Source organism: Somniosus microcephalus, chromosome 27, assembly GCF_052327205.1.
Source record: "Somniosus microcephalus isolate GS21.2 chromosome 27, FLI_Smic_1.0, whole genome shotgun sequence".
In the NCBI taxonomy this organism is placed as follows: domain Eukaryota; kingdom Metazoa; phylum Chordata; class Chondrichthyes; order Squaliformes; family Somniosidae; genus Somniosus; species Somniosus microcephalus.
The window spans coordinates 17,599,072-17,619,947 of record NC_141013.1 but is presented as its reverse complement, the minus strand read 5'-3'; the positions used below and the strand labels follow the sequence as shown (position 1 = coordinate 17,619,947).

The 20,876-nt window shown below is 41.8% G+C and overlaps 1 protein-coding gene across 1 annotated transcript in view; it reads left to right on the top strand.

Moving 5' to 3' along the window:
* The window catches only part of igdcc4 (immunoglobulin superfamily, DCC subclass, member 4), a 131,640-nt gene that overhangs the window by 24,115 nt on the left and 86,649 nt on the right, over positions 1-20,876 (top strand). The window contains exon 3 of the mRNA XM_085968588.1: positions 7,331-7,472. Coding sequence (XP_085824714.1) covers positions 7,331-7,472 — 142 coding nt within the window. The remainder of the gene's footprint in view (positions 1-7,330; positions 7,473-20,876) is intronic.

The following is a 20,876-nucleotide window of genomic DNA, read 5'->3' as shown; positions in this document are numbered from 1 at the left end:
GTATCCTGAAAGCCCTCATTAAGACTTCCCTAATTTGTATAGATCAATGCTGACTGAAAGCAGGACTCCTGAAAATGACTCCCTCTCTTGAAAATTAAAACACCGGTTTCCAGAAGTGCTTTTTAAAAAATTAAAAAAAAAATCAATTTGTGGTTTCATTTGGAGCTCCAGTGCTCTTAAATTTGCTTAGCCTGACATCTATTTTGTTTTTTTCTTGGTGCGTGGCAGCTCTAGCTAAAGCGCCAACTTACAATTTAGTTTGTGTGTCTGGAGACCCCAGCTTTATTTTTCTAAATTTCAGGGGAGGGATTTTAACAGGAAATGCATTGTGTTACTGCTTCCATGACAACAATGACAAGTGGAGGCAGGAGCTCAATCTTTTCAATTACAAACAAGTGGATCTCCCGCTGTTGGGTATCTATAGGTTTGGAAACTGGAGTGCGATGTTTGCTTATTGCAGTCCTCCTGTAGCATAAATGTGACCTTGGCCAAAATTTATTGAAGCAGTGATTGCATGACTGCCCTGAAGTAAAAATAAGTTACCACAGGTCTACATCAGCAAAACAACATTTGTAGAGTGTTTATCAACTGAAATAACACATTTATCGTTCCATGTTCCTGATTTATCAAATAATCAAAATCCATAAGCCACAAGATGAGGTAACACAATAAATATGTTCATCCTGCCTACTAAAGATTATAAATGTTGAATTCATTTCATGGAATCTGCCTTTGATGCCATGTCAAGGACTCACCCATTTTGCCTTCAGTGATGGTTCCTGGGGTACTTCTGTGATAAGGTACTGTAAAATAGTTTTATTAGTAAATTTATACAAGTTTTGCATCAGATCGTGTATGTCCTAACTTTTTTTTCTTTGATTGGTTAAGTCTGTATTTTTCTTCTTTACTATTGGTTATCTTCTATTTATTATTAACCACTCTGTTCCTAAAAAATGTTTACCCCAAAAAACTTTCTACCTAGTGGAAAAACCATCTGCCTAATTAACCTGCAGCAAAAAAGCATCCAAGATACAGCTGCCATGACGGTCACAGCAACTTGCATTTATGTAGTGCCTTTACGGACAATAATGTCCCAAGGGGCTTCACGGAGGTGTAATTTTAAAAAATGGATGCTGAGCCAAAGAAGGAGATATTAGAAGGGGTGACTAAAAGCTTGGTCAAAGAGGTGGGTTTTAAGCAGGATCTTCGAGGAGGAGAACTAGGTGGTTTTTGGGAGGAAAAAAAAGTCTATAATGCGGGGCCTAGGTGGGTGAAGGCACAGCAGCAATGTTCCCGTTAAGGCCGTGCAGCGGTCCAGAGGTCCCGCGCAAGCTGCTTGCCGGCTTTACAATTTAAAATCACGCATGCATGGAAATTTGAATGGGCCACACAGGCCGTTAAAGGGGCCATGCACCCAAAAAAACAATCAGAGGGAACATTGCACAGCAGCCAATGGTGGGGCAAAAGAGGGGAGGGTATGCACAAGAGACTAGACTGAGAGGCAGAGATATTTTGGTAAAGGGGAAATTGTAGGGCTGGAAGAAGTTGGAGATGAGGGGTGAGGCCGTGAAGGGATTTAAACACTGAGAATTTTCTTCTTTGTGCTGCTGGGGGACTGGGAACCATTGTAGACCAGCAAGGGCAGAAGTGATGGGTGAATGGGACTTGATGCAAGATAATATAAGGATAGCAAAGTTTTGGATGAATTTAAGGCCGGGAGAGCATTGGAATAGTCCAGTCTGGAGGTGATAAAGGCATGGGTGAGAGTTTCAGCAGCAGATGGACAGCGGTAGAGCTGGGTGTTGTCACTATGTCAGCCTTGGCTCAGAGGTAGCACTCTGAGGCGGTTGAGAGCTCAAGTCCCATTCCAGTTATTGGCACATAACCTAGGCTGACTAGTGCAGTACTGAGGGAGAGCTACACTGATTGAGGTGCCTTTTTTCGGATGAGATGTTAAACCGAGGCTGCGTCTGGCCTCTCCAGTGGATGTAGAAGATCCCATGGCAGTATTGGAAGAGCGGGGGCTTCGTGCTGCCCTGGCCAATATTTATCCCTTAATTAACATCTCTAAAACAGTCATTATCTCATTGCTGTTTATGGGACTTTGCATGCAAATTGGCTGTTCTTGCGTTTAAACAGTGACTATGCTTTAAAAGTGCTTCATTGGCTGTAATGTGTTTTGGGACATCCTGAAACATGTAAGGTGCTGTATAAATGCAAGTTTTTTTTCTTTAAGTGTCTACAGATGATGTCACCAAGGGGCAACATGTAGATGAGAAAAGAAAATGGGCCAAGGATAGGTCATTGGGGAAGTTTGCAAGTAACTGCAGGGGCAAGAAGAGAAGCTGTTGTTGGATAGTTAGTGGAACCAAGTAAGGCCAGTCCCACTGATCTGGACAGCGGAGGAGAGGCATTGGAGGAGGATGGTGTGATTGACTATCAAAGGCTGCAGCGAAGTAGAGGAGGAAGAGTTCTGCCACTCCTGGCTCAGTCTTTTGTAAACATTCTACATTATTACAGTGCATGTTAGTGTTGTACTTTTGTCCCATCAATGTGTGACACTTTGGAGGTCTGACAGAGGTCATGCTTTCATCTTTGAAAGTTGTGATGTAACAGATGTACACTAAACTTTTAATTATACAGATCATTTTTTCACTCGATTATTTTCAGCCATATAACATCAATTAATGAAATGAATAAAAACATGAAATTAAAAAGCAAAAAATTGCACATCTGCAACATAAACAGAAAATGCTGGAAAAACGCAGTCCTGGCCAATATTTATCCCTCAATCAACATCATAAAAACACTATCTGGTCATTATCGTATTGCTGTTTGTGGGAGCTTGCTGTGTGCAAATTGGCTGCTGTGGTTCCTATATTACAGCAGTGACTACACTTCAAAAAGTACTTCATTGGCTGTAAAGCGCTTTGAGACATCTGGTAGTCGTGAAAGGCGCTATATAAATGCAAGTCTTCTCTTTAGATCAGTCAGCATCTACGGAGTGAAGAGTCAAGGTAACATTGCAGGCTAGACTTTCTTCAGAATTTAAACTTTCTGAAGACGGGCCCGATCTGCAATGTCAACTTTCTGATGGCATGATTTCTTATTTTTAAATAACAGTGCAATGTAGAACTTGAGAAGGTATTTTGAGAATAACCCTAGGCTATTTTCTGCATATTTCAGTGTTTTTTTTGTCTTTAAAACGCTGACTTTAACTATTCCACATGTCTCATTTAATAAAACAGATTTTGTGCAGTAGAGTTTCTCTTCAAAAGTGAAGTGTGAATGTGAACTCAGTAAGTTACTTCAAGGGTGACTTCTCTGCACAGAGAGATATTCAATTAATGAAGTGATAGGCAGAATAAATGAACAAGAATGGGAAATCTAACATCCTGACTAATGGGCTGCCCTTGAATGCTGTGCGATGGTATTGTCGAATGCAACTTCATGTTTCTCAATGCAGTGAGCTCCTGATTTTGGACATACTGTTGGGAAGCTGCAGAAGCTATGTACTTCCCCAAGTGGAAGCAAAAGCAGAGGAAAAGTTGCCTAGGGCTGCTACTGTGGAGTCAGTTCAAGAATGACATTGGCATTGGATGTGTGTGACCGAGTTCTAAAGGGGAAGCACAAATAAAGTTGTCCTAAAAAATTTATGTGAATGTATTTTTTATAGATAGAATGAAATCTCATTTTTTACAGGAGATACGTTGCAGCAGTTGTGCACAGCTGTCTAAATACTGTAGTTGTGAAAAATTCATGTACAGTTCACATAGATATATTTGGTATATATAAGTATTGGCAGTTGCAGAAGCTACATATGCAGCTATATGTATTCCTGTTGCAGATAACATAAGAAATAGGAGCAGAAGTAGGCCATTCGGCCCTTTGAGCCTGCTCCGCCATTCAATGAGATCATGGCTGACCTTCTGTCTCAACTCCATTCACCGGCCCTATCGTCATATCCCTTGATGCCCTTGCTAGTCAGAAATCTATCGACTTCTGTTTTGAATATACCCAATGACTCCGCCTCCACAGCCCTCGGGTAGAGAATTCCAAAGATTCACCACCCTGTGTGAAGAAATGTCTTCTCATCTCAGTCCTGACTGGCCTACCCTTTATCTTGAGGCTGTGGCCCCTGGTTCTAGACTCCCCAGCCAAGGGAAACATTCTCCCAGCATCTACCCTATCAAACCCTGTAATAATTTTGTATGCTTCAAATGAGATCCCCCCTCATTCTTCTGAATTCAATAGAATACAGACCTAGTTTACTCGATCTCTTATAGATAGATGAAATTTCATGATTTTTAAGATGCTAAGTATAACTTTTAAACTTTAGATGTGCCTGTCTATTACCATTTGGCTGCAATTTCATGTTCCTTTTGTGAAGCTGATTTGGCACTAACCACGCTGTACTTGTGATCCAAACAGCGTCTTTCATGTTTTATACACTCATATGTTAGTTATATATCAGAATATAGTTGTCTGTGTAAAATTAATATTTAAAAATACCACATAGTGTGATAAAGTATAAAATGGGACCATTATGTTCAGTGTAGATTTAGTCTTTCCAGAGATCTGCTCATGCATTCAAAGTGAGCTATGTACAGGCAACTTTGGTTTATCCGGAGGTTAACTGTCCGGAATGCTCGATCCACCGGCAAAATTCAGGAGTTTTTTTTTTTCTTTTCGTTGCTTTTTTTTTCACCAGTCAGGCTCTGCAAGGTCTAGCTAAAGCTGTTGCTTAGCTACAGAGACGCTTGCAAGCTACGGCCGACTGTTTAGAAGCTGTAAGCAACAGGGTTTGTTGCTAGATACGGAGCTCCGTATGTTTTAACATTACCGCTGGTTTGTCCGGCAGTTTTGATGGGACGGCAACAGCTCGGTCCCGTCGGTGCCGGATATCACACAGTTTCCTGTAATAGCGTAAAATGTAAGTTAAAGGGGAATTATATATTTATTTACAATCTAAAGGAAAACTGATGTATTTTCTCATTTCCTCAAACAAATCATTTGACTGTGCTTACATGGTCATTTATTTAATGGAAGCATATGGGTTGCAGCTAATTTCTCTGTTGGCTAGTCTTTAATGTCAGTACCAATTCTAGTAAAGCCGTGAGATAATGTGTTTATAATTGGAAGTGGCCATTGAGAAGCATAAGTTCACAAACTAGGAAAGAGCAATCTGTTAAATCTGCATGCATGAACCAGCTAGTGCTTGAAATTTTCCATATTTAACATTTATGGCTCTAGCACACCGTCATAATCAGAAGACTAATTATTTATTTGAATCTACAAGTACATTGTGCCACATCGTGGTTGGGTTGTATTTCCCAATAGTGATTCTGATAGCACAGGCAAGACTGCAACTAGACAGCTTGTAAGAAATGTGGAGGGAAAAATTGGAGGTTTAAGGTCGGAAATTTGACAATAATAGTGAGTGAATGGTTAATGAATTTGTATCACCTTCCTCTATATTTTATTGGATTTATTAGCTTATTTGAAATAAACAGTTTATTATCTCTGTAAAAACTGTGAACAGGTAAATGTTAAAGGAAAATGTTAAGCATTCATCAATAGTAATTGTTTTTGTTGTACCACTCCCTCTGAAAAGCTAGCTACGGTGCTTTTGGAGAAGAGTTTAGCCTGCTTGACGTTACCCAGGCAGGAAATTGATTGTTGCAGTGGGAGATATTGGAAGGAAAGAAATAACTAAAAACATGATAAAAACAAGCACTTCTATTTTTGTTCACATTTGTATTTTAGTTTCTCGCCTCCACAACAATTGAGCTTTGTTTTATCTGAATGTGCTTGTGACTGGTAGATATTTATTGTGAATGGTTAATTGGAAAATTATCATTCATTTCTGAAGCAGGGGAGTTTGTCCATAGCATTGTCCATGTCTATTGTTCAGCAAATTAGCTGTAAAATGTTAAACTGCACTTTATTTCTAGTGTGCTGCAGAAAAATTGCACTTGAACTATTATACATTACTATTTTACCAATAGTTTTCTTGTTTGATGCTGTTCATTTGTCATAAATTATTTTCATCACTATCACCGTCAGTGACCGACTTGTAACCAGCAGCACTTCACTTTAGCTCAAAGGCTCTCTCCAGCCAGAAGAATGTACTGTAACTGTATTGGTGGGAGAACATAGTATGAAAATTGTGTGCCAACGTGCGCGCGCACACCCACCAACCATTATAGTTTACTGAAATGCTAGTGAAACAAGTGTGGTTATGTTAAAATTTCACATCCCTGGCCCCCGTCACTCTTCATTAAAATTGTAGTGACAGTCAAGCCTCATTAATATCTTGCCCTCATCAGAGGCAATGTATTTCAAATTCAGAAAAGTAGATGTGTGTGTGTGAACCCAACCTCCCAAAGTAGAGTGCAGAATTTGTCAGATTAGAAATGTGACACCAGATCCAACTTTTATTTTGGCAATAAAAGTTGGATATAGTGTCTTGGGTAGAAGCTGGATACTGCCAGTTATTACTGGGTTAGTTAATTCCCCATCTATCTTTTATTCTTTATTTCAAAAAGTGTGACAATAGGGATAGTTTAGTAGCTACAATTCGTCAGACTCCTGACGATGAAGGAGAACCCTCCTTCATGGTGTCAACGCCCCACTTACTGGGATGATTACGGGTAGTATTGGTCTTCTCCAGAGAGAGATGGACAAATATGGGGCTGCATCGTTCCTCTCAACTGAAGCCTGGAATGTGGTGGATTAGGCAAGAAGAGAAAAAACAATGAAGAATTTGAAGTTACTGAGCTGCTCCAGGGATTCAAGCCAAAGAATCCACAACGAAACTACTTTATGCTTAAGTCATTAATTTTTGAATAATCTGCCTTCTAGTTCAGTGAATGTGGACTTTGGCCTATTCCCAAAGTGTAAAAGCATTTTGTGTGTGAGGACCCGATTATCAAGGTTAGGGCTTTCTGAATGATCCCCTTTAAGAACTGCAAGAGATTTTTATTGTCAAAAGAATTTTTCTAAAAACTTGTTACCAAAATGATGAATGTTCATTGATGTGATACAAAAATATTCCCAAAAAGATTAAATTAAAATCCTACAGCACCGTACCAACTGAAGCCTGTAATTAACTTTGATACAGATGTTCCTGCTTAGAGTGTAAAACAGCAAGTCTGACTTAAAACCAGTCTACTATGGAACATTTGTAATTGCAAGACAACAATATAATTGTGATAAACATTCCCTTGGACTTTATTTTAATGCCTTGAAGTATATATTCAGTGGTTATTGCTGTAGCTCAGTTTAATTTATGTCTGGTTACACTTAAAGAAAATTTCTGTTTTGACAGCCTTGTCACGATTTCATCAGCAGCCAGAGTCGCAGGTAGTGGAGGAGAATGGAATCGCTCGCTTCGAGTGTGGAATTGATGGACTCCCACTTCCAGTTATCACATGGGAGAAGAACCAGTCAACTATTCCAAATCACTTAAGGTTAGTGTTAATTTTCAAAACTTATGTTCACAATGTAGTAGGCTTAAATTTATCTGTGTAAGCAAAATATCCTGTATATCCATTTGGCATCCCATTGGGCTGTTGCAGTTTTGTGGCTCTTGATTTATTGTATATACGTTTGCCAATGGTCAGTCCCCCTGTTCATGGCCCACCTCTCTCTCTAGCCACTTGGCTTTCCTTTATCAGATGCTTGGATTTTGTTGCTTCCTCCTGCTGCTGCCCACTCCCCAGATATCACCACCACTGTCTTCTGACCGGGAAAGACCAACCTGAGACACTGGCAGAATTCAAAAACTATTCCTTCTCTTTCCTCTCCAATAAGAATGTAGAGTGACGTCCTAGTACTGGTACCAGCACAAAAAATCCTCCCCTCTTGCCCTCCATGCTTGCGTGTTGCCTGCTTTGCCCATGCCACACAAAGTAGCTCTCCGTCTCCATGGAGAGTCTAGATTATTTGTGTAGTCAGCAGATGGTTGGAGTCCTGAATCTAGCTGCATGTATGGTGGAAAGTGAGGGATAAAGGGAGTGGGAAAGGAAGGCAGTGAGAACATGCATGGGAGAGAGAGAGAGAGAAAGTCATGCATATAGAGTGAAGAATAAGAAAATAGGAAACCAGTAAAGAAGCTACAGAATTAGAGAATTTTCTGAGAAATGTTTGTTCTTGAACAATGCCATAATAGATCAACTAATACACCAGTAAAAATGGAAAAGCACAAAAAAGCTGCCACCGCTATAAAAATAGGAGGGGGTGTAAATTGAATTCTGGGTCAGAAAATGACAGCTGCACTGACCTTTTTGTAGGCTTAAAAAAAGTACATTTTGCAGTGTAGAGTGACATTATCTTTTCATATCTTGGACTGTTTCAAAATAGTTACAATAATCTTCTGCACCAAACCTTTATTCCCTCCTCCTATTTTTATAGTGTTAGATGATGGCATTTTTGTGATTTTTTTTCAATTTTCCAGTCTAATATCCATTATGCAGTATTTTCAGAAATGATTGATTATAATGCTTTCTGCCCTGTAAATGGGGCAATAGAGCACAAGACCCAATGATGAATACAAACAACACAGCTGGGAGTATAAGTAGTTTAAGAATCTGAAGGGCATCCTAGCATATTTCTTTCCTTGAGTTCTTTGTTTTCACCCCTTCCAGAGTGTCCCCAGTCCTTGTGTTTTTACAACTGAGGGTGGGATCAGCCTTGATTTGATTGAGGTTTATCAGATAATGAAGGGAATAGATTGTGTTCCAGTTGACGGTTTGTTCCATTTAAATGGGTTAGGGAGGACCAGGGGCCACATTTAAATTGTATAAGGTTAGATCGAGGTTCGATGTCAGGTGGTGGTTATTTTCCCAGAGAACAGTGGACCTCTGGAACAGGCCGCCATCTCGTGCGGTGGATGCTGATTCGCTGAATTCATTCAAGCGAGAGCTGGACCAGTTTGTGGCTGGGGCGGAGATCACCTCTTACAGAAGGTAGGTACTGCAGGGAATTCCGGGCCAGAGTGATGATCTGGACTAGTTTTGATCGCCTAAATGGGTCGGAGAGGAATTTCCCAGATTTTTTCCCCCTCAAATTGGCTCCCCCCCCCCCCCCCCCCCCCCCACAAGGAGATCACATGGTTTTGGGTGGAGTGTATATATTGTGATACGCAAGGTATCGTAATTGTGTGGGACAGACTCAATGTATCAGAGGGTCTTTGCCTGTCTGTCATTGTTCATAGACACCAATGCTGCCCCTTTTTGACCATTAGAAGGCAAGCAATAGTAACCTCATTGATCTCTCACCTGATTCCAGGATTTGCTGGCCAGTTTCCTGCATGGTGGTGTAAAGGGGAACTCTGGTGATTGTGATCTGGTGTACAAAGGGCTTGCAGTACTGATACACATTCTTCATCAGTAATTCATCTGATACTGAGTGGATGAAAGTCTTCATTGCTTCCTGCTGAGAAGCAATTGTTATCAAAACTGCCATGAGAATAGATTTTGGGTACATGGCTATAAACTTTAGTCTGCGCACACTGATGACAGTTTGTGTCTCAGCACCACCATTATCTGAGGACTGATTGAACAGCAAAAAGTGGAATTTATTTCCCAATAGTTGATTTTTTTATTTACTGTGTCTTTCCTGAGTGCCAAGTACACTTTTATGGCCACTTTTCAATACATTGTACTTTTGGAACAGGTGGCCCTCCTTATGTTGGCCATTTTGATTCCGATGACTGAAAGCAGTAAGGTTGGGTGAGGAATTGTTAGCAGCCTGCATCATCATCTGGAAGTTGGTACTCATTTCTGGTCGGAGGACTTTTTGTGCAAGTAAGTTAATTTGGTAGTTGGCAATGAACGGTGCGATTCTGGTCTGAGCGTTTACAAAAGCTACTTGAACCCACATAAAGATAGAACCAAAAATGAGATGGAGCAGGGTTTTCTGACCCAAAGTCTGAGGAGCAAGAGTCTGAGGTTCCTTACCTCATCTAGGCTGGTCATCCTGTTTGTTCAGTTTGCTTAACATAAATATGGCTAGAGCCTTGGTAGTCTCGAGCCTGCTCCAAGTGTTCAGACTCGTCTCCAGATCTTCCAAAGAGAGGGTAACTTGATCAGAAGTGGCACTGTTTGCTGATTGCACAGTGTTCCGCTCCATTGGCAATTCCTCACATAATGAAGCCCCCATTTAGCAAGACCTGGACAAGATCCAGGCCTAGGCTGATAAGTGGCAAGTAACATTCGCACCACTCAAGTGCCAGGCAACGGCCATCTCTTATCTTCAGCAGAGCCTAACTACCTCCCTTGACATTCAGTGGTGTTATTATCGCCGAGTCCCCCAACATCAACATTCTGGGAGTCACCATTGACCATAAACTCAACTGGAAGCCACCTAAATGCCATGGTTATTGGAACAGGTCAGAAGGTGGGTATTCTATGGCAAGTGACTCACCCCCTGACCCCCTTAAGCTCTCCACCACCTACAAGGCGCAAGTCAGGAGTGTGATCGAATACTCTCCACTTGCCCGGATAGGTGCAACTGCTCTCAGCAGCTCGACACCATCCAGGAAAATGTAGTCTGCTTGATTTGCACCCCATCCACTAGCTTAAATATCCACTCCCTCCACCACTGGCATACCATGGCTGCAGCGTCCTATCTATGGGCTGCACTGCAGCAACTCGCCAAGGCTTCTTTGGCAGCACGTCCCAAACCCAAACCCACCACCACCACCCAGAACGACAAGGGGATCAGGTTCCTGGGAACACCATCACATCCAAGTTCCTCTCTAAGTCATACGCCATTCTGACTTAGACATAGTGCTGTCCCTTCATCGCTGGGACAAAATCCTGAAACTCCTTACCCAACAGAAATGTGGGAGTACCTTCACCACACGGACTGCAGCGGTTCAAGAAGGTAGTCCACCACCTCGGGGCAACTAGGGATGGGCAATAAATTTCAGCCTTGCCAGTGATGCCTGCATCCCTAAGAATTTTTTTCTTTTTTCTTGAAAAGGATCAGGCCTGTGACAAGAGTGAGCCACCTATACAAACTCGGTAAATTTGGTTCTAAATATCTTTGCTTCACTTCTTGTTCCAAGTTTGAGAAACATGACAAAATATCTGTTCATTATAAGAATCTCCACCCAGGTGAGGTGCCTGGACTACCTCACTGTAGCTGGAGATTGCTGATGATCTGGGGATTAGTCTACTGCCTGGGGTCGAGAAATTCACGTCCGCTTGTAGATATTAGACCAAGATTACAGAGTTGCTGTAAAGTGATGAGCCTCTTTTTCAATGGGGTTGAAAATCTGTAATTTTTTTAAGCAGCAATGCCAACAGAATTACAAGGTGATGACTGGACTGGAGCACTAGGACCTGGTCAAAATCTTGCAGTTCAACTGCTCAGCCTGTTGCTCTTATGGCACCCCTACAAACACTCCTTTAGGGGTTTCAAGGCTCTGTGGCTAGTTTTCAGGAGCTAGCAAACCGTGTATGTGTCTTGAAGGGGGTGGGGGGTGGTGTGCGATGTAAAACTACTACTAGCCCCGTCTGGCAATCGTACCATTCCTTCAGCTTCACCAGGGACCTAATGTGGTAACTAGTCTTCCTTTGCAAATGAAGAAAGTGGCATCACAACTTGATCCTTTGCTGTTGGGTGGGGGTCCCTCTGTATTCCAGTCAGAATTCTTAGCAAGTATTGCTGTATTATTTGGTCCTCTGGGATTATAATGCATTTGTAGGAATGATTGATAGCACAGTAAATTAACAGAATTGAACTTCTCAGTTCTGACTCTGGGACTAAGAAAAGCCTTGATCAATATCCCTAATCAATACTTGCATGACAGAGTTAACTACTATAATCTATATAACAAGATAACAACTATACCCTTCAGCATTAATTCCATAATTAAGGCAATGTTTAAATATAGGACCTCTTTAATTTGATAAGTTATTTGATGTATTGGCACACATCGGCTGTGCATTTCAGCCTTAGTGGTGGTGATAATCGATCTGCCCTTTGATTCTGTGCACTAACATGACTGCCTCAGGATAGTCAAAAATTAGTCTCTTCAGGGTAGCAGTACATGTTCAACAAATCATTGCCTGTTTTGAGTCTTTCCTTTACAGTTCTAGCTCTCAGTTCAATGTCCTCTAATTGTCCAATTTTTCTGATCATTTATGTATTGCCTATTTCTGCTCATATGTCCCTGTTCAGCAATTGTTTTTGTCCACCACAAGCTGTCTTTATATACCTTGCTATATTTTTTGAATGACTTTCTTCTTCCACATGTCCTGCCTAACATTCCTCTTTCAACCAACACCACCATAAAACAGATTTTCTATTAATTTGCTGCTTGTGGGACCTTTTGCAAAATTGGCTGCTCCTCTTATCGTGTCCACGGACAGTCTATACATAGCCCAGCCAGAACTGGACACATTTTTGCGCCTTGTTGTTGAATTCGGCAAGATCTGCAACAGTGCAGGGTTCCTCTAATGATGGGCATTGCAGGAGATGTTGCATAGTCTGTGCCTCAGTTCCACATTCACAAGTTGTCGGGCTGGTTGAATATCCCCATTTGCTTAGTGACACCTTTGAGCAACCTACACCGGTCCTAAGTCTGTTAAGGCACTTCCAGGTTGCCCAGTTGCAATTAGCTCCTGGGGGAAGGCTTTCATCAAGTAAAATTTCCATCGCTGGGGGTTGTTCAAGACTGGCGAGCTGGTCTTTCCACAAGGTGATGCGGGCTTCAGATGAGGTTGATTGTAATGGAACAACACTGTTCATGAAGCTCTTTCTTGACTTTAGGCAGCTGAGTGTAGGTGTATGACCAATGCAGAGGGTGTCTCTCATCTGATGTTTGACGGAGTCGTTCTTTCTTGCTGGCTACCGTTCTTCTTATCAGGGGGAGCGATACCCGCCAGGATATATAGGCTGTTGGTTTTAAGCAACCTGTGATAAATCGGCAGCTTGCATTCAGAACGGCATCCATCTTCTTGGCATGAGTAGACCTTTCCCATGCAGGGCAGGCGCATTCGGCAGTGGAATAGCAAAGAGCAAGTGCGCTGGTTCGCAATGTTTTCGGGCTTGTTCCCCATCTTGTGTTAGTGAGCTTATTCAGGATGTTGTTTCGTACACTCACTTTTGCCTTTGTCTTCTCGATGTGGTTCTTGAAGGTGAGGCATCGGTCAAGGGTGACTCCTAAGTAGATAGGGTGCTCGCAATGCGTCAGTGTTGCTCCGCACCAGGTTACTTTCAGCTGGCGTTTGGCTTCACGGTTTCAGAGGTGGAATGCACAAACTTGTGTCTTTGATGGGTTTGCGCAAAGGTGGTTTTCTTCATAGGATTTTAGTCCCTCCAAGGCCTCCGAAAGCGTTTTCTCCACGGTGTTAAAATTGGCTGCTGCTTTTGCATAATTAAGTGATTGCTCTTCAAGAAGTAATCCATCGGTTGTAAAGCACTTTAGGATATCCTGAAAGCATAAGGTGCTATATAAATGCAAGTTATTTATTATTCTATCTTGTACAGTGTTATGGTGCCAATATCGGTTGAAGGAATTTGAAGATATTAAGCATTTAAGTACTTTCCACAGCATCAATGGCTGCATGTCTCCTTATTCTGACATTAGGCTCATTTGAGCAACTTCTTGAGCGAACACAGGGATGGAGCTCTGTAAACTTGCTTTGTTTTCCAAGACCTTTTTTTCCCCAGCTTTTAAAAATCAGATTTGAAGCCAACACATTTTGCATTCATTGTTATCCAGTTTTGGACCTTTCTGGGAATGATCTCCCTGCAAATAGATTGAGTTCCCAAGCTACGAATATTTGCGGAAGGTGGGGGGAGGGAGAAGGGGTAGAATGTCACAGTGCTCAGCTATTTGTCAGCCAGCTTGAGACCGAGCCACCAAATCTGTTGCGGTGGGTTATTTTTTGGAATTCAGATGTCTGATAAACCAGTTCAAACTTTGAATGTTACAGTTAATCTGTGGACAGATATACAGACAGCACAGACTATGGAAGGGGAATTGTTGCTACCTGACAGATTCTTAACATCTGGTAGAAACCTTAACAAATTAAGGAAATTTGCCTTAAATATTAAAAAGGTCTGGAAAATACCAGTTGGTCCATCAAGCCTGTCCCATCCTGACGCCGTGCAACCCATATACACCAGCTCTCCCATGACTGGGGCCAGGGAATGTAACAGAGACAAAACTCTAGGCTAATTTAGGAAGAAAAACTCTGGAAAATTCCTCTTTGACCCCCCAAAGGCAATCAAGCAAGTTCCAGGAGACCACGGTGACTAATATCACTAGTTCCAGTTTACACTCTACTTTCTATGACTCGATGTCCTCCACACACCTTGAGTATTGTGTGCTGTTTTGGTCACCTTTTCTGAGGAAGGCTGTTCTTGCCATGGAGGGAGTGCAGCGAAGATTCACCAGACTGATACCTGGGATGGCAGGAATGATGTATGAGGAGAGATTGGGTTGATTGGTCTTATAGTCGCTGGAGTTTAGAAGAATGAGAGGGGATCTCATTGAAACTTATAAAATTCTAACAGGACTAGACAGACTAGATGCAGGAAGGATGTTCCCGGTGGCGGGGAGTCCAGAACCAGGGGTCACAGTCTAAAGATAAGGGGTAAGCCATTTGGGACAGAGATGAGGAGGAATTTCTTCACCCAGAGTGGTGAACCTGTGGAATTCTATACCACAGAAGGCAGTTGAGGCCAATTCATTAAATATATTCAAGAAGGAGTTAGAAATATTTCTTAAGGCTAAAGGGATCAAGGGGTATGGGGAGAAGGCAGGGACAGGGTACTGAATTTGGATGATCAGCCATGATCTCATTGAATGGCAGAGCAGGCTCGAGGGGCCAAATGGCCTACTCCTGCTCCTATCTTCTATTTGCAGTAACTAGTTCAAGTCTCTTTCAAAGGTCTGCAGTGAATCCACACTCTGAACATACTAGGAACCTATTCCAGAGGTCAATGACCCTGCAAAAAGAAAACCTCTCGGAACGTAACCTAACTCTGTTTTTGCAACTTGTACTGATCCCCCTAGTCCTCCCCGGTCTGTCCAGCTCAAATAACCTATCCACTTGGACAGAATTAATCCCTTCATTATTAATTGAAAAAATATTCTTTTTGCAGATCAGCTCTGGTTTCCTCCATCCTGTGAGGTCATTTTGATTCTAGTGTTATCAAAACTTGCTTAACTCGAGACTGTTACTACTTGTACTAGAATGCATGGTGCAACATCTTGAATTTTCCACATGTGTTTTAAAGATGTTAAGCTTGGGGAGCACCTCTTTTTACAGAAGGAGCTGTGAAATCTAATCCTACACACTTTCATGGGATTTGAATTTGGCACATCATTAATTTTGTACCTAACTTTTCAACCATTACATTCTTGTGAGCTGAATTTTCTTGAATGGGAATTTGCATTTTTAAGAATATGGATTTTTCTTGGGGGAAAATTAATGTTTCATACAACAGTCGTAGGTAATTTGACATCAGAATAAGGCTATTCATTGCTCTTGCTTTGTGTTCCTACCTAAATTTATTTCACAATTTAACCAGCAACAGGAAATCATCTCATCTTTTTATCCACTGTCTCATAAATTGGCAGCAAAGTACAAATTCCTGTCTGAGGATCCCAAAACCGCCTTGTATTTATCACATTGACAGAATTGTGTAAATTTATAATGTCATGCATTTGTTTCATGGCCTCGTACTCTAGCTTCTGCTGTCTCCAAGCAAAGATCAGTAGAACAGTTAGCATAATCTGTCTATTAACACCTTGCAATTAAGAAATCTTGTCTCTTCAGAAGTTTGTTCCTTTGCTGTGTCTCAAGTCCATTGTCATGTCAGATTAGTTTCTCTGGCAGCACCTGCAGGGTTCCGATTTACAGCAATACTTAACCACAATTACTGTTTGTTTTCAATGCACTGGTTGCTCTACAATTTGGCGGGTCTGTTTTAACTGCAGATTGTTCATCTCTACTGAGGGACAGTTCCACAGGTGTTCCAGTACTTTGCCCCACTGGTCATTTTTCATGTGCAAGTCTTAACATGGAGTGTTGGCAGATGATTTGACCGCAGGAAGTGTCACAGTCGCGCTTTTATGCCCCTCTCGCACAACAACCATACTTGCACTTCCAGTTGGTGTTGCTGGGGACTAATTGAAAGTGGAAATCCTGGCTCATTTCCCCCTCCTTAACCCAGAGGCACAGAGGCCAATTGTAGCAACCCTACTGCCACACTGCCGGAAATCAGCTAATTTAGCACAGATAGGGGATTAAGTTTAGGACATTCCTTGTGTGTGTGTGTGTGTGTGTGTGTGTGTGGCTCTGCCTTTCCACTGACATTTTTCACAAACGGCAATGTGCAATCAATAGGCACCATTACGAGCACAAACATTTAACTGAATTGACCAGTGTGGTTACAAAAATGCAGTGCAAGAGATACAGTGACTTCAAACTGGATGAAAAGCAGCTGTGTAAAAACAAAAAAAGCACAATTACTTCAAAAAAAACAACAGAATTGCCCCCATCTGGCAGATACATGTATCCAGGGTATTGATTTGTAGTATTTGTAACCTTGCTGCAAGTTTAGAAAATCTGAGGCTTTGCCTTTGGCTAGGTTTCTCTCTTATTCACTCATTGATTTTATGACCTCAGTATTCAATTTGGAATCCTTACAATGATGTTTGAACAGAGCTTTAAACAAAATTGATTTCCTTTTGGAAGTGTTTGGGGGGAGAACTGCAACATTTTCAAGGAGATTGTGGATGCTTTTTTGAGTGTACAAAAAACACGTACAAAAATGGGCTGTGAACACTTGTTGCCGGAGGTAAGATCAATATTACATGGAGGTTACATTCCAGCTTTGGAAGTGCACTATACTTGTGTTGTTTATGGTAGTGGGTGTACATGGTTAGATGACTGACTGACTTACTTAATTAGTATTGATTGCCTTCAAGTATATATTTAGCACAGTTAAGTTCACAATTTTCAGTCAGTAAATCCAGAGCTTTTCGTTTAACCTTTTGTAATTACCTATTTAATTGTACATTTGTTACCTGATGCCTCCCTTTTGCAGACTGTCCTGCATAGCCGCAGGTATTCTGCTTTGCATATGAATAATTTTGATTTTTTTTTTACTTCAGCAAGAACAAATGCAATTCCATTTGCACGTCTGCAATACTTGCTGTTTGAATCCTTAAATCGTAGTTGTTGCTTTCTTCTCCAGTGCGCTAGAATCCTTTTAAAGCAGAGGTGCCAAAAACTGCAACCAGTTCCCCAAATATGGCTTTTTTTGAGAAAGGTCAAGTAGCCTGTTTTGACTAATCAGACGCCCTTGTGATTAATCCTAGGATTTTTCTAGCATTTTTGTCAACCGCTTTGTACTATCTCAATGCTTGCAAGGAATTCTGAAAATCTTTTCGTTTTCCAGCTTTATTAATGGACTTCGCAGGCCCAGTATGCAGAAAATTGCATTCCCAGATATTTTTGCATTCTAGTTTGCATCCAGGTGACCTGTGAGCACCAGTATATATGGTGTATGCATCCCTTCTGTGGCGCGTGGCAATCACCGGATTGGTTTTGCATTTTCTTTGCTCTTATTTGCAATTGTCACGTAAATTTTCCTAGAAAATTTGGTAATAGTACTGAATGTACGTTCTTTCATTTGGTTTATTATCACCCAATAAAAGTGTACTATAGTTGCCTTACCTGAGCCCAGCTAAAGTTAATGCTGTGCCCATGTGGACCATTTAACTTGGGAGTTTGTGTGTCATTGCTGAGCTGATTAGAATTGCTGCATAGAGAACCTTTTCACCGCATAGTGGCACAGAGGCTGGTTTGGGCATGTCTCATTCTCCACCAGCAGAAAGTGCTGTAGGATGTTTGTTGCACTTTGAAGGCAATAATTGCCAATTATGCACGGACACTTGAGACAAACCGGGCTAGAGACTCTTTAGAATTCATGGGTATTGTCACCTTCATTGCCCAATTAGACTCCCCAAGGAGATACATTAACCAAAGTGAAAGTTTTGTTGCTCTCCTAGTTCATAGAACTGCTGATGTTTCAAGATGTGCAGGGAACGCAACTCCCAGTCCAGGTATTGGCCAGTGTTTCCATTAGAGAGACTGCATTTATTTAGATGTTTTAGTCATTTAATGACCTTGGTGTTAGTGGACACAGGTAGTGCAGGAATCCTCTGGGGTCATCCCCCTCTCGAACAGTTATACCGTTTTGGATACTGTTGGGGGGGATGGCTTAACAGGGGAAGGCAGCAGCAGCCAACCTCCTGGCACCAGGGGTGGTTCTGCTGCACAGGACGGGAGGAAAAAGAGGGGTAGAGCTATAGTGATAGGGGATTCTATTGTAAGGGGAATAGATAGGCGTTTCTGCGGCAGCAAACGAGACTCCAGGATGGTGTGTTGCCTCCCTGGTGCAAGGGTCAAGGATGTCTCGGAGAAGCTGCAGAAAATTTTGGAAAGGGAGGGTGAACAGCCAGTTGTTGTGGTGCATATAGGTACCAATGATACAGGTAAAGAATGGGATGAGGTCCTAAAAGCTGAATATAGGGAGTTAGGAGGTAAATTAAAAAATAGGACCTCAAAGGTAGTAATCTCAGGATTGTTACCAGTGCCACGTGCTAGTCAGAGTAGAAATAGAAGGATACTTCAAATGAATACGTGGCTAGAGGAATGGTGCAAGGGGGAGGGATTCAAATTCCTAGGACATTGGAACCGATTCTAGGGGAGGTGGGACCAGTACAAACCGGACGGTCTGCACCTGGGCAGGACCGGGACCGATGTCCTTGGGGGAGTGTTTGCTCGTGTTGTGGGGGAGGGTTTAAACTAAAAATGGCAGGGGGTTGGGAACTGAGCAGGGAGACAAAGGAAAGGGAAACGAGGATAGAAGCAAAAGACAGGAAGGAGAAAAACAAAGGTGGCAATCGGAGAAATCAAGGGTTTAAAACAAACATGGCCACAGTAAATAATTCTAAAAGGTCTAAGAGCGTTAAAAAAACAAGCCTGAAGGCTTTGTGTCTTAATGCAAGGAGCATTCGTAATAAGGTGGATGAATTAGCAGCGCAAATGGAGGTAAATGAATATATAATATGATATGATTGGGATTACGGAAACATGGCTCCGGGGGACCAAGGCTGGGAACTCAACATCCAGGGGTATTCAATATTCAGGAAAGATAGGCATAAAGGAAAAGGAGGTGGGGTAGCATTGCTGGTTAAAGAGGGGATTAACACAATTGTAAGGAAATATATTAGCCCTGATGATGTGGAATCTGTATGGGTAGAACTGAGAAATACCAAAGGGCAGAAAACGTTAGTGGGAGTGGTGTATAGACCCCGAAACAGTAATAGAGGTTGGGGATGGCATTAAAAGGGAAATTAGAGAAGCGTGCAATAAGGGCACAGTAGTCATCATGGGTGACTTTAATCTACATATAGATTGGGCTAACCAAATTAGTAACAATACTGTGGAGGAGGAATTCCTGGAGTGTATACGGGATGGTTTCCTGGACCAATATGTCGAGGAACCAACTAGGGATCAGGCCATCTTAGACTGGGTATTATGCAATGAGAAAGGATTAATTAGCAATCTTGTTGTGCAAGGCCCCTTGGGTCAGAGCAATCATAATATGATAGAATTCTTCATTAAGTTGGAGAGTGAAGTAGTTGACTCAGAGACTAAGGTCCTGAATTTAAATAAAGGGAACTATGATGGTATGAGACGCGAGTTGGGTAGGATTGATTGGGTAATGTCACTCAAAGGGTTGACGGTGGATAGGCAATGGCAAACATTCAAAGATCGCATGGATGAACTACAGAATTTGTTTATCCCAGTTTGGCATAAAAATAAATCAAAAAAGGTGACTCAACCGTGGCTAACAAGGGAAATTAGGGATAACAAGATCCAAAGAGAGGACATATAAATTGGCCAAAAAAAGCAGCAAACCTGAGGATTGGGAGCAGTTTAGGATTCAGCAAAGGAGGACAAAGGGATTAATTAAGAGGGGGAAAATAGATTATGAAAGTAAGCTTGCAGGGAACATAAAAACTGACTCTAAAAGCTTTTATAGATATGTGAAGCGAAAAAGATTGGTGAAGTCAAGCGTAGGTCCCTTAGTCAGAATCAGGGGAATTTATAATGGGGAACAAAGAAATGGCAGACCAATTAAATACATATTTTGGTTCTGTCTTCACAAAGGAGGACACAAATAACCTCCCAGAGATGTCGGGGAACATAGGGACTAATGAGAGGGAGGAACTGAAAGAAATTAGTATTTGTAGAGAAATGGTGTTGGGGAAGTTGACGGGATTGAAGGCCGATAAATCCCCAGGGCCTGATAATCTACATCCTAGGGTACTTAAGGAAGTGGCCCTGGAGATAGTAGATCCATTGCTGGTCATCTTCCAGAACTCGATAGACTCTGGAACAGTACCCATGGATTGGAGGGTAGCTAATGTTACCCCACTATTCAAAAAAGGTGGTAGAGAAAAAGCGGGGAATTATAGACCGGTAAGCCTGACATCGGTAGTGGGGAAAATGCTAAGAGCCCATTATAAAAGATGTAATAGCAGAGCACTTGGAAAGCAGTGACAGGATCGGACAAAGTCAACATGGATTTACAAAAGGTAAATCGTGCTTGACTAATCTACTGGAATTTTTTGAGGATGTAACTGGTAAAATAGACAAGGGAGAACCAGTGGATGTGGTGTATTTGGACTTTCAGAAGGCTTTCGATAAGGTCCCGCATAAGAGATTAGCGTGCAAAATTAAGGCACATGGGATTGGGGGCAAGGTATTGACTTGGATAGAGAACTGGTTGGCAGATAGCAAGCAAAGAGTTGGAATAAACGGGTCGTTTTC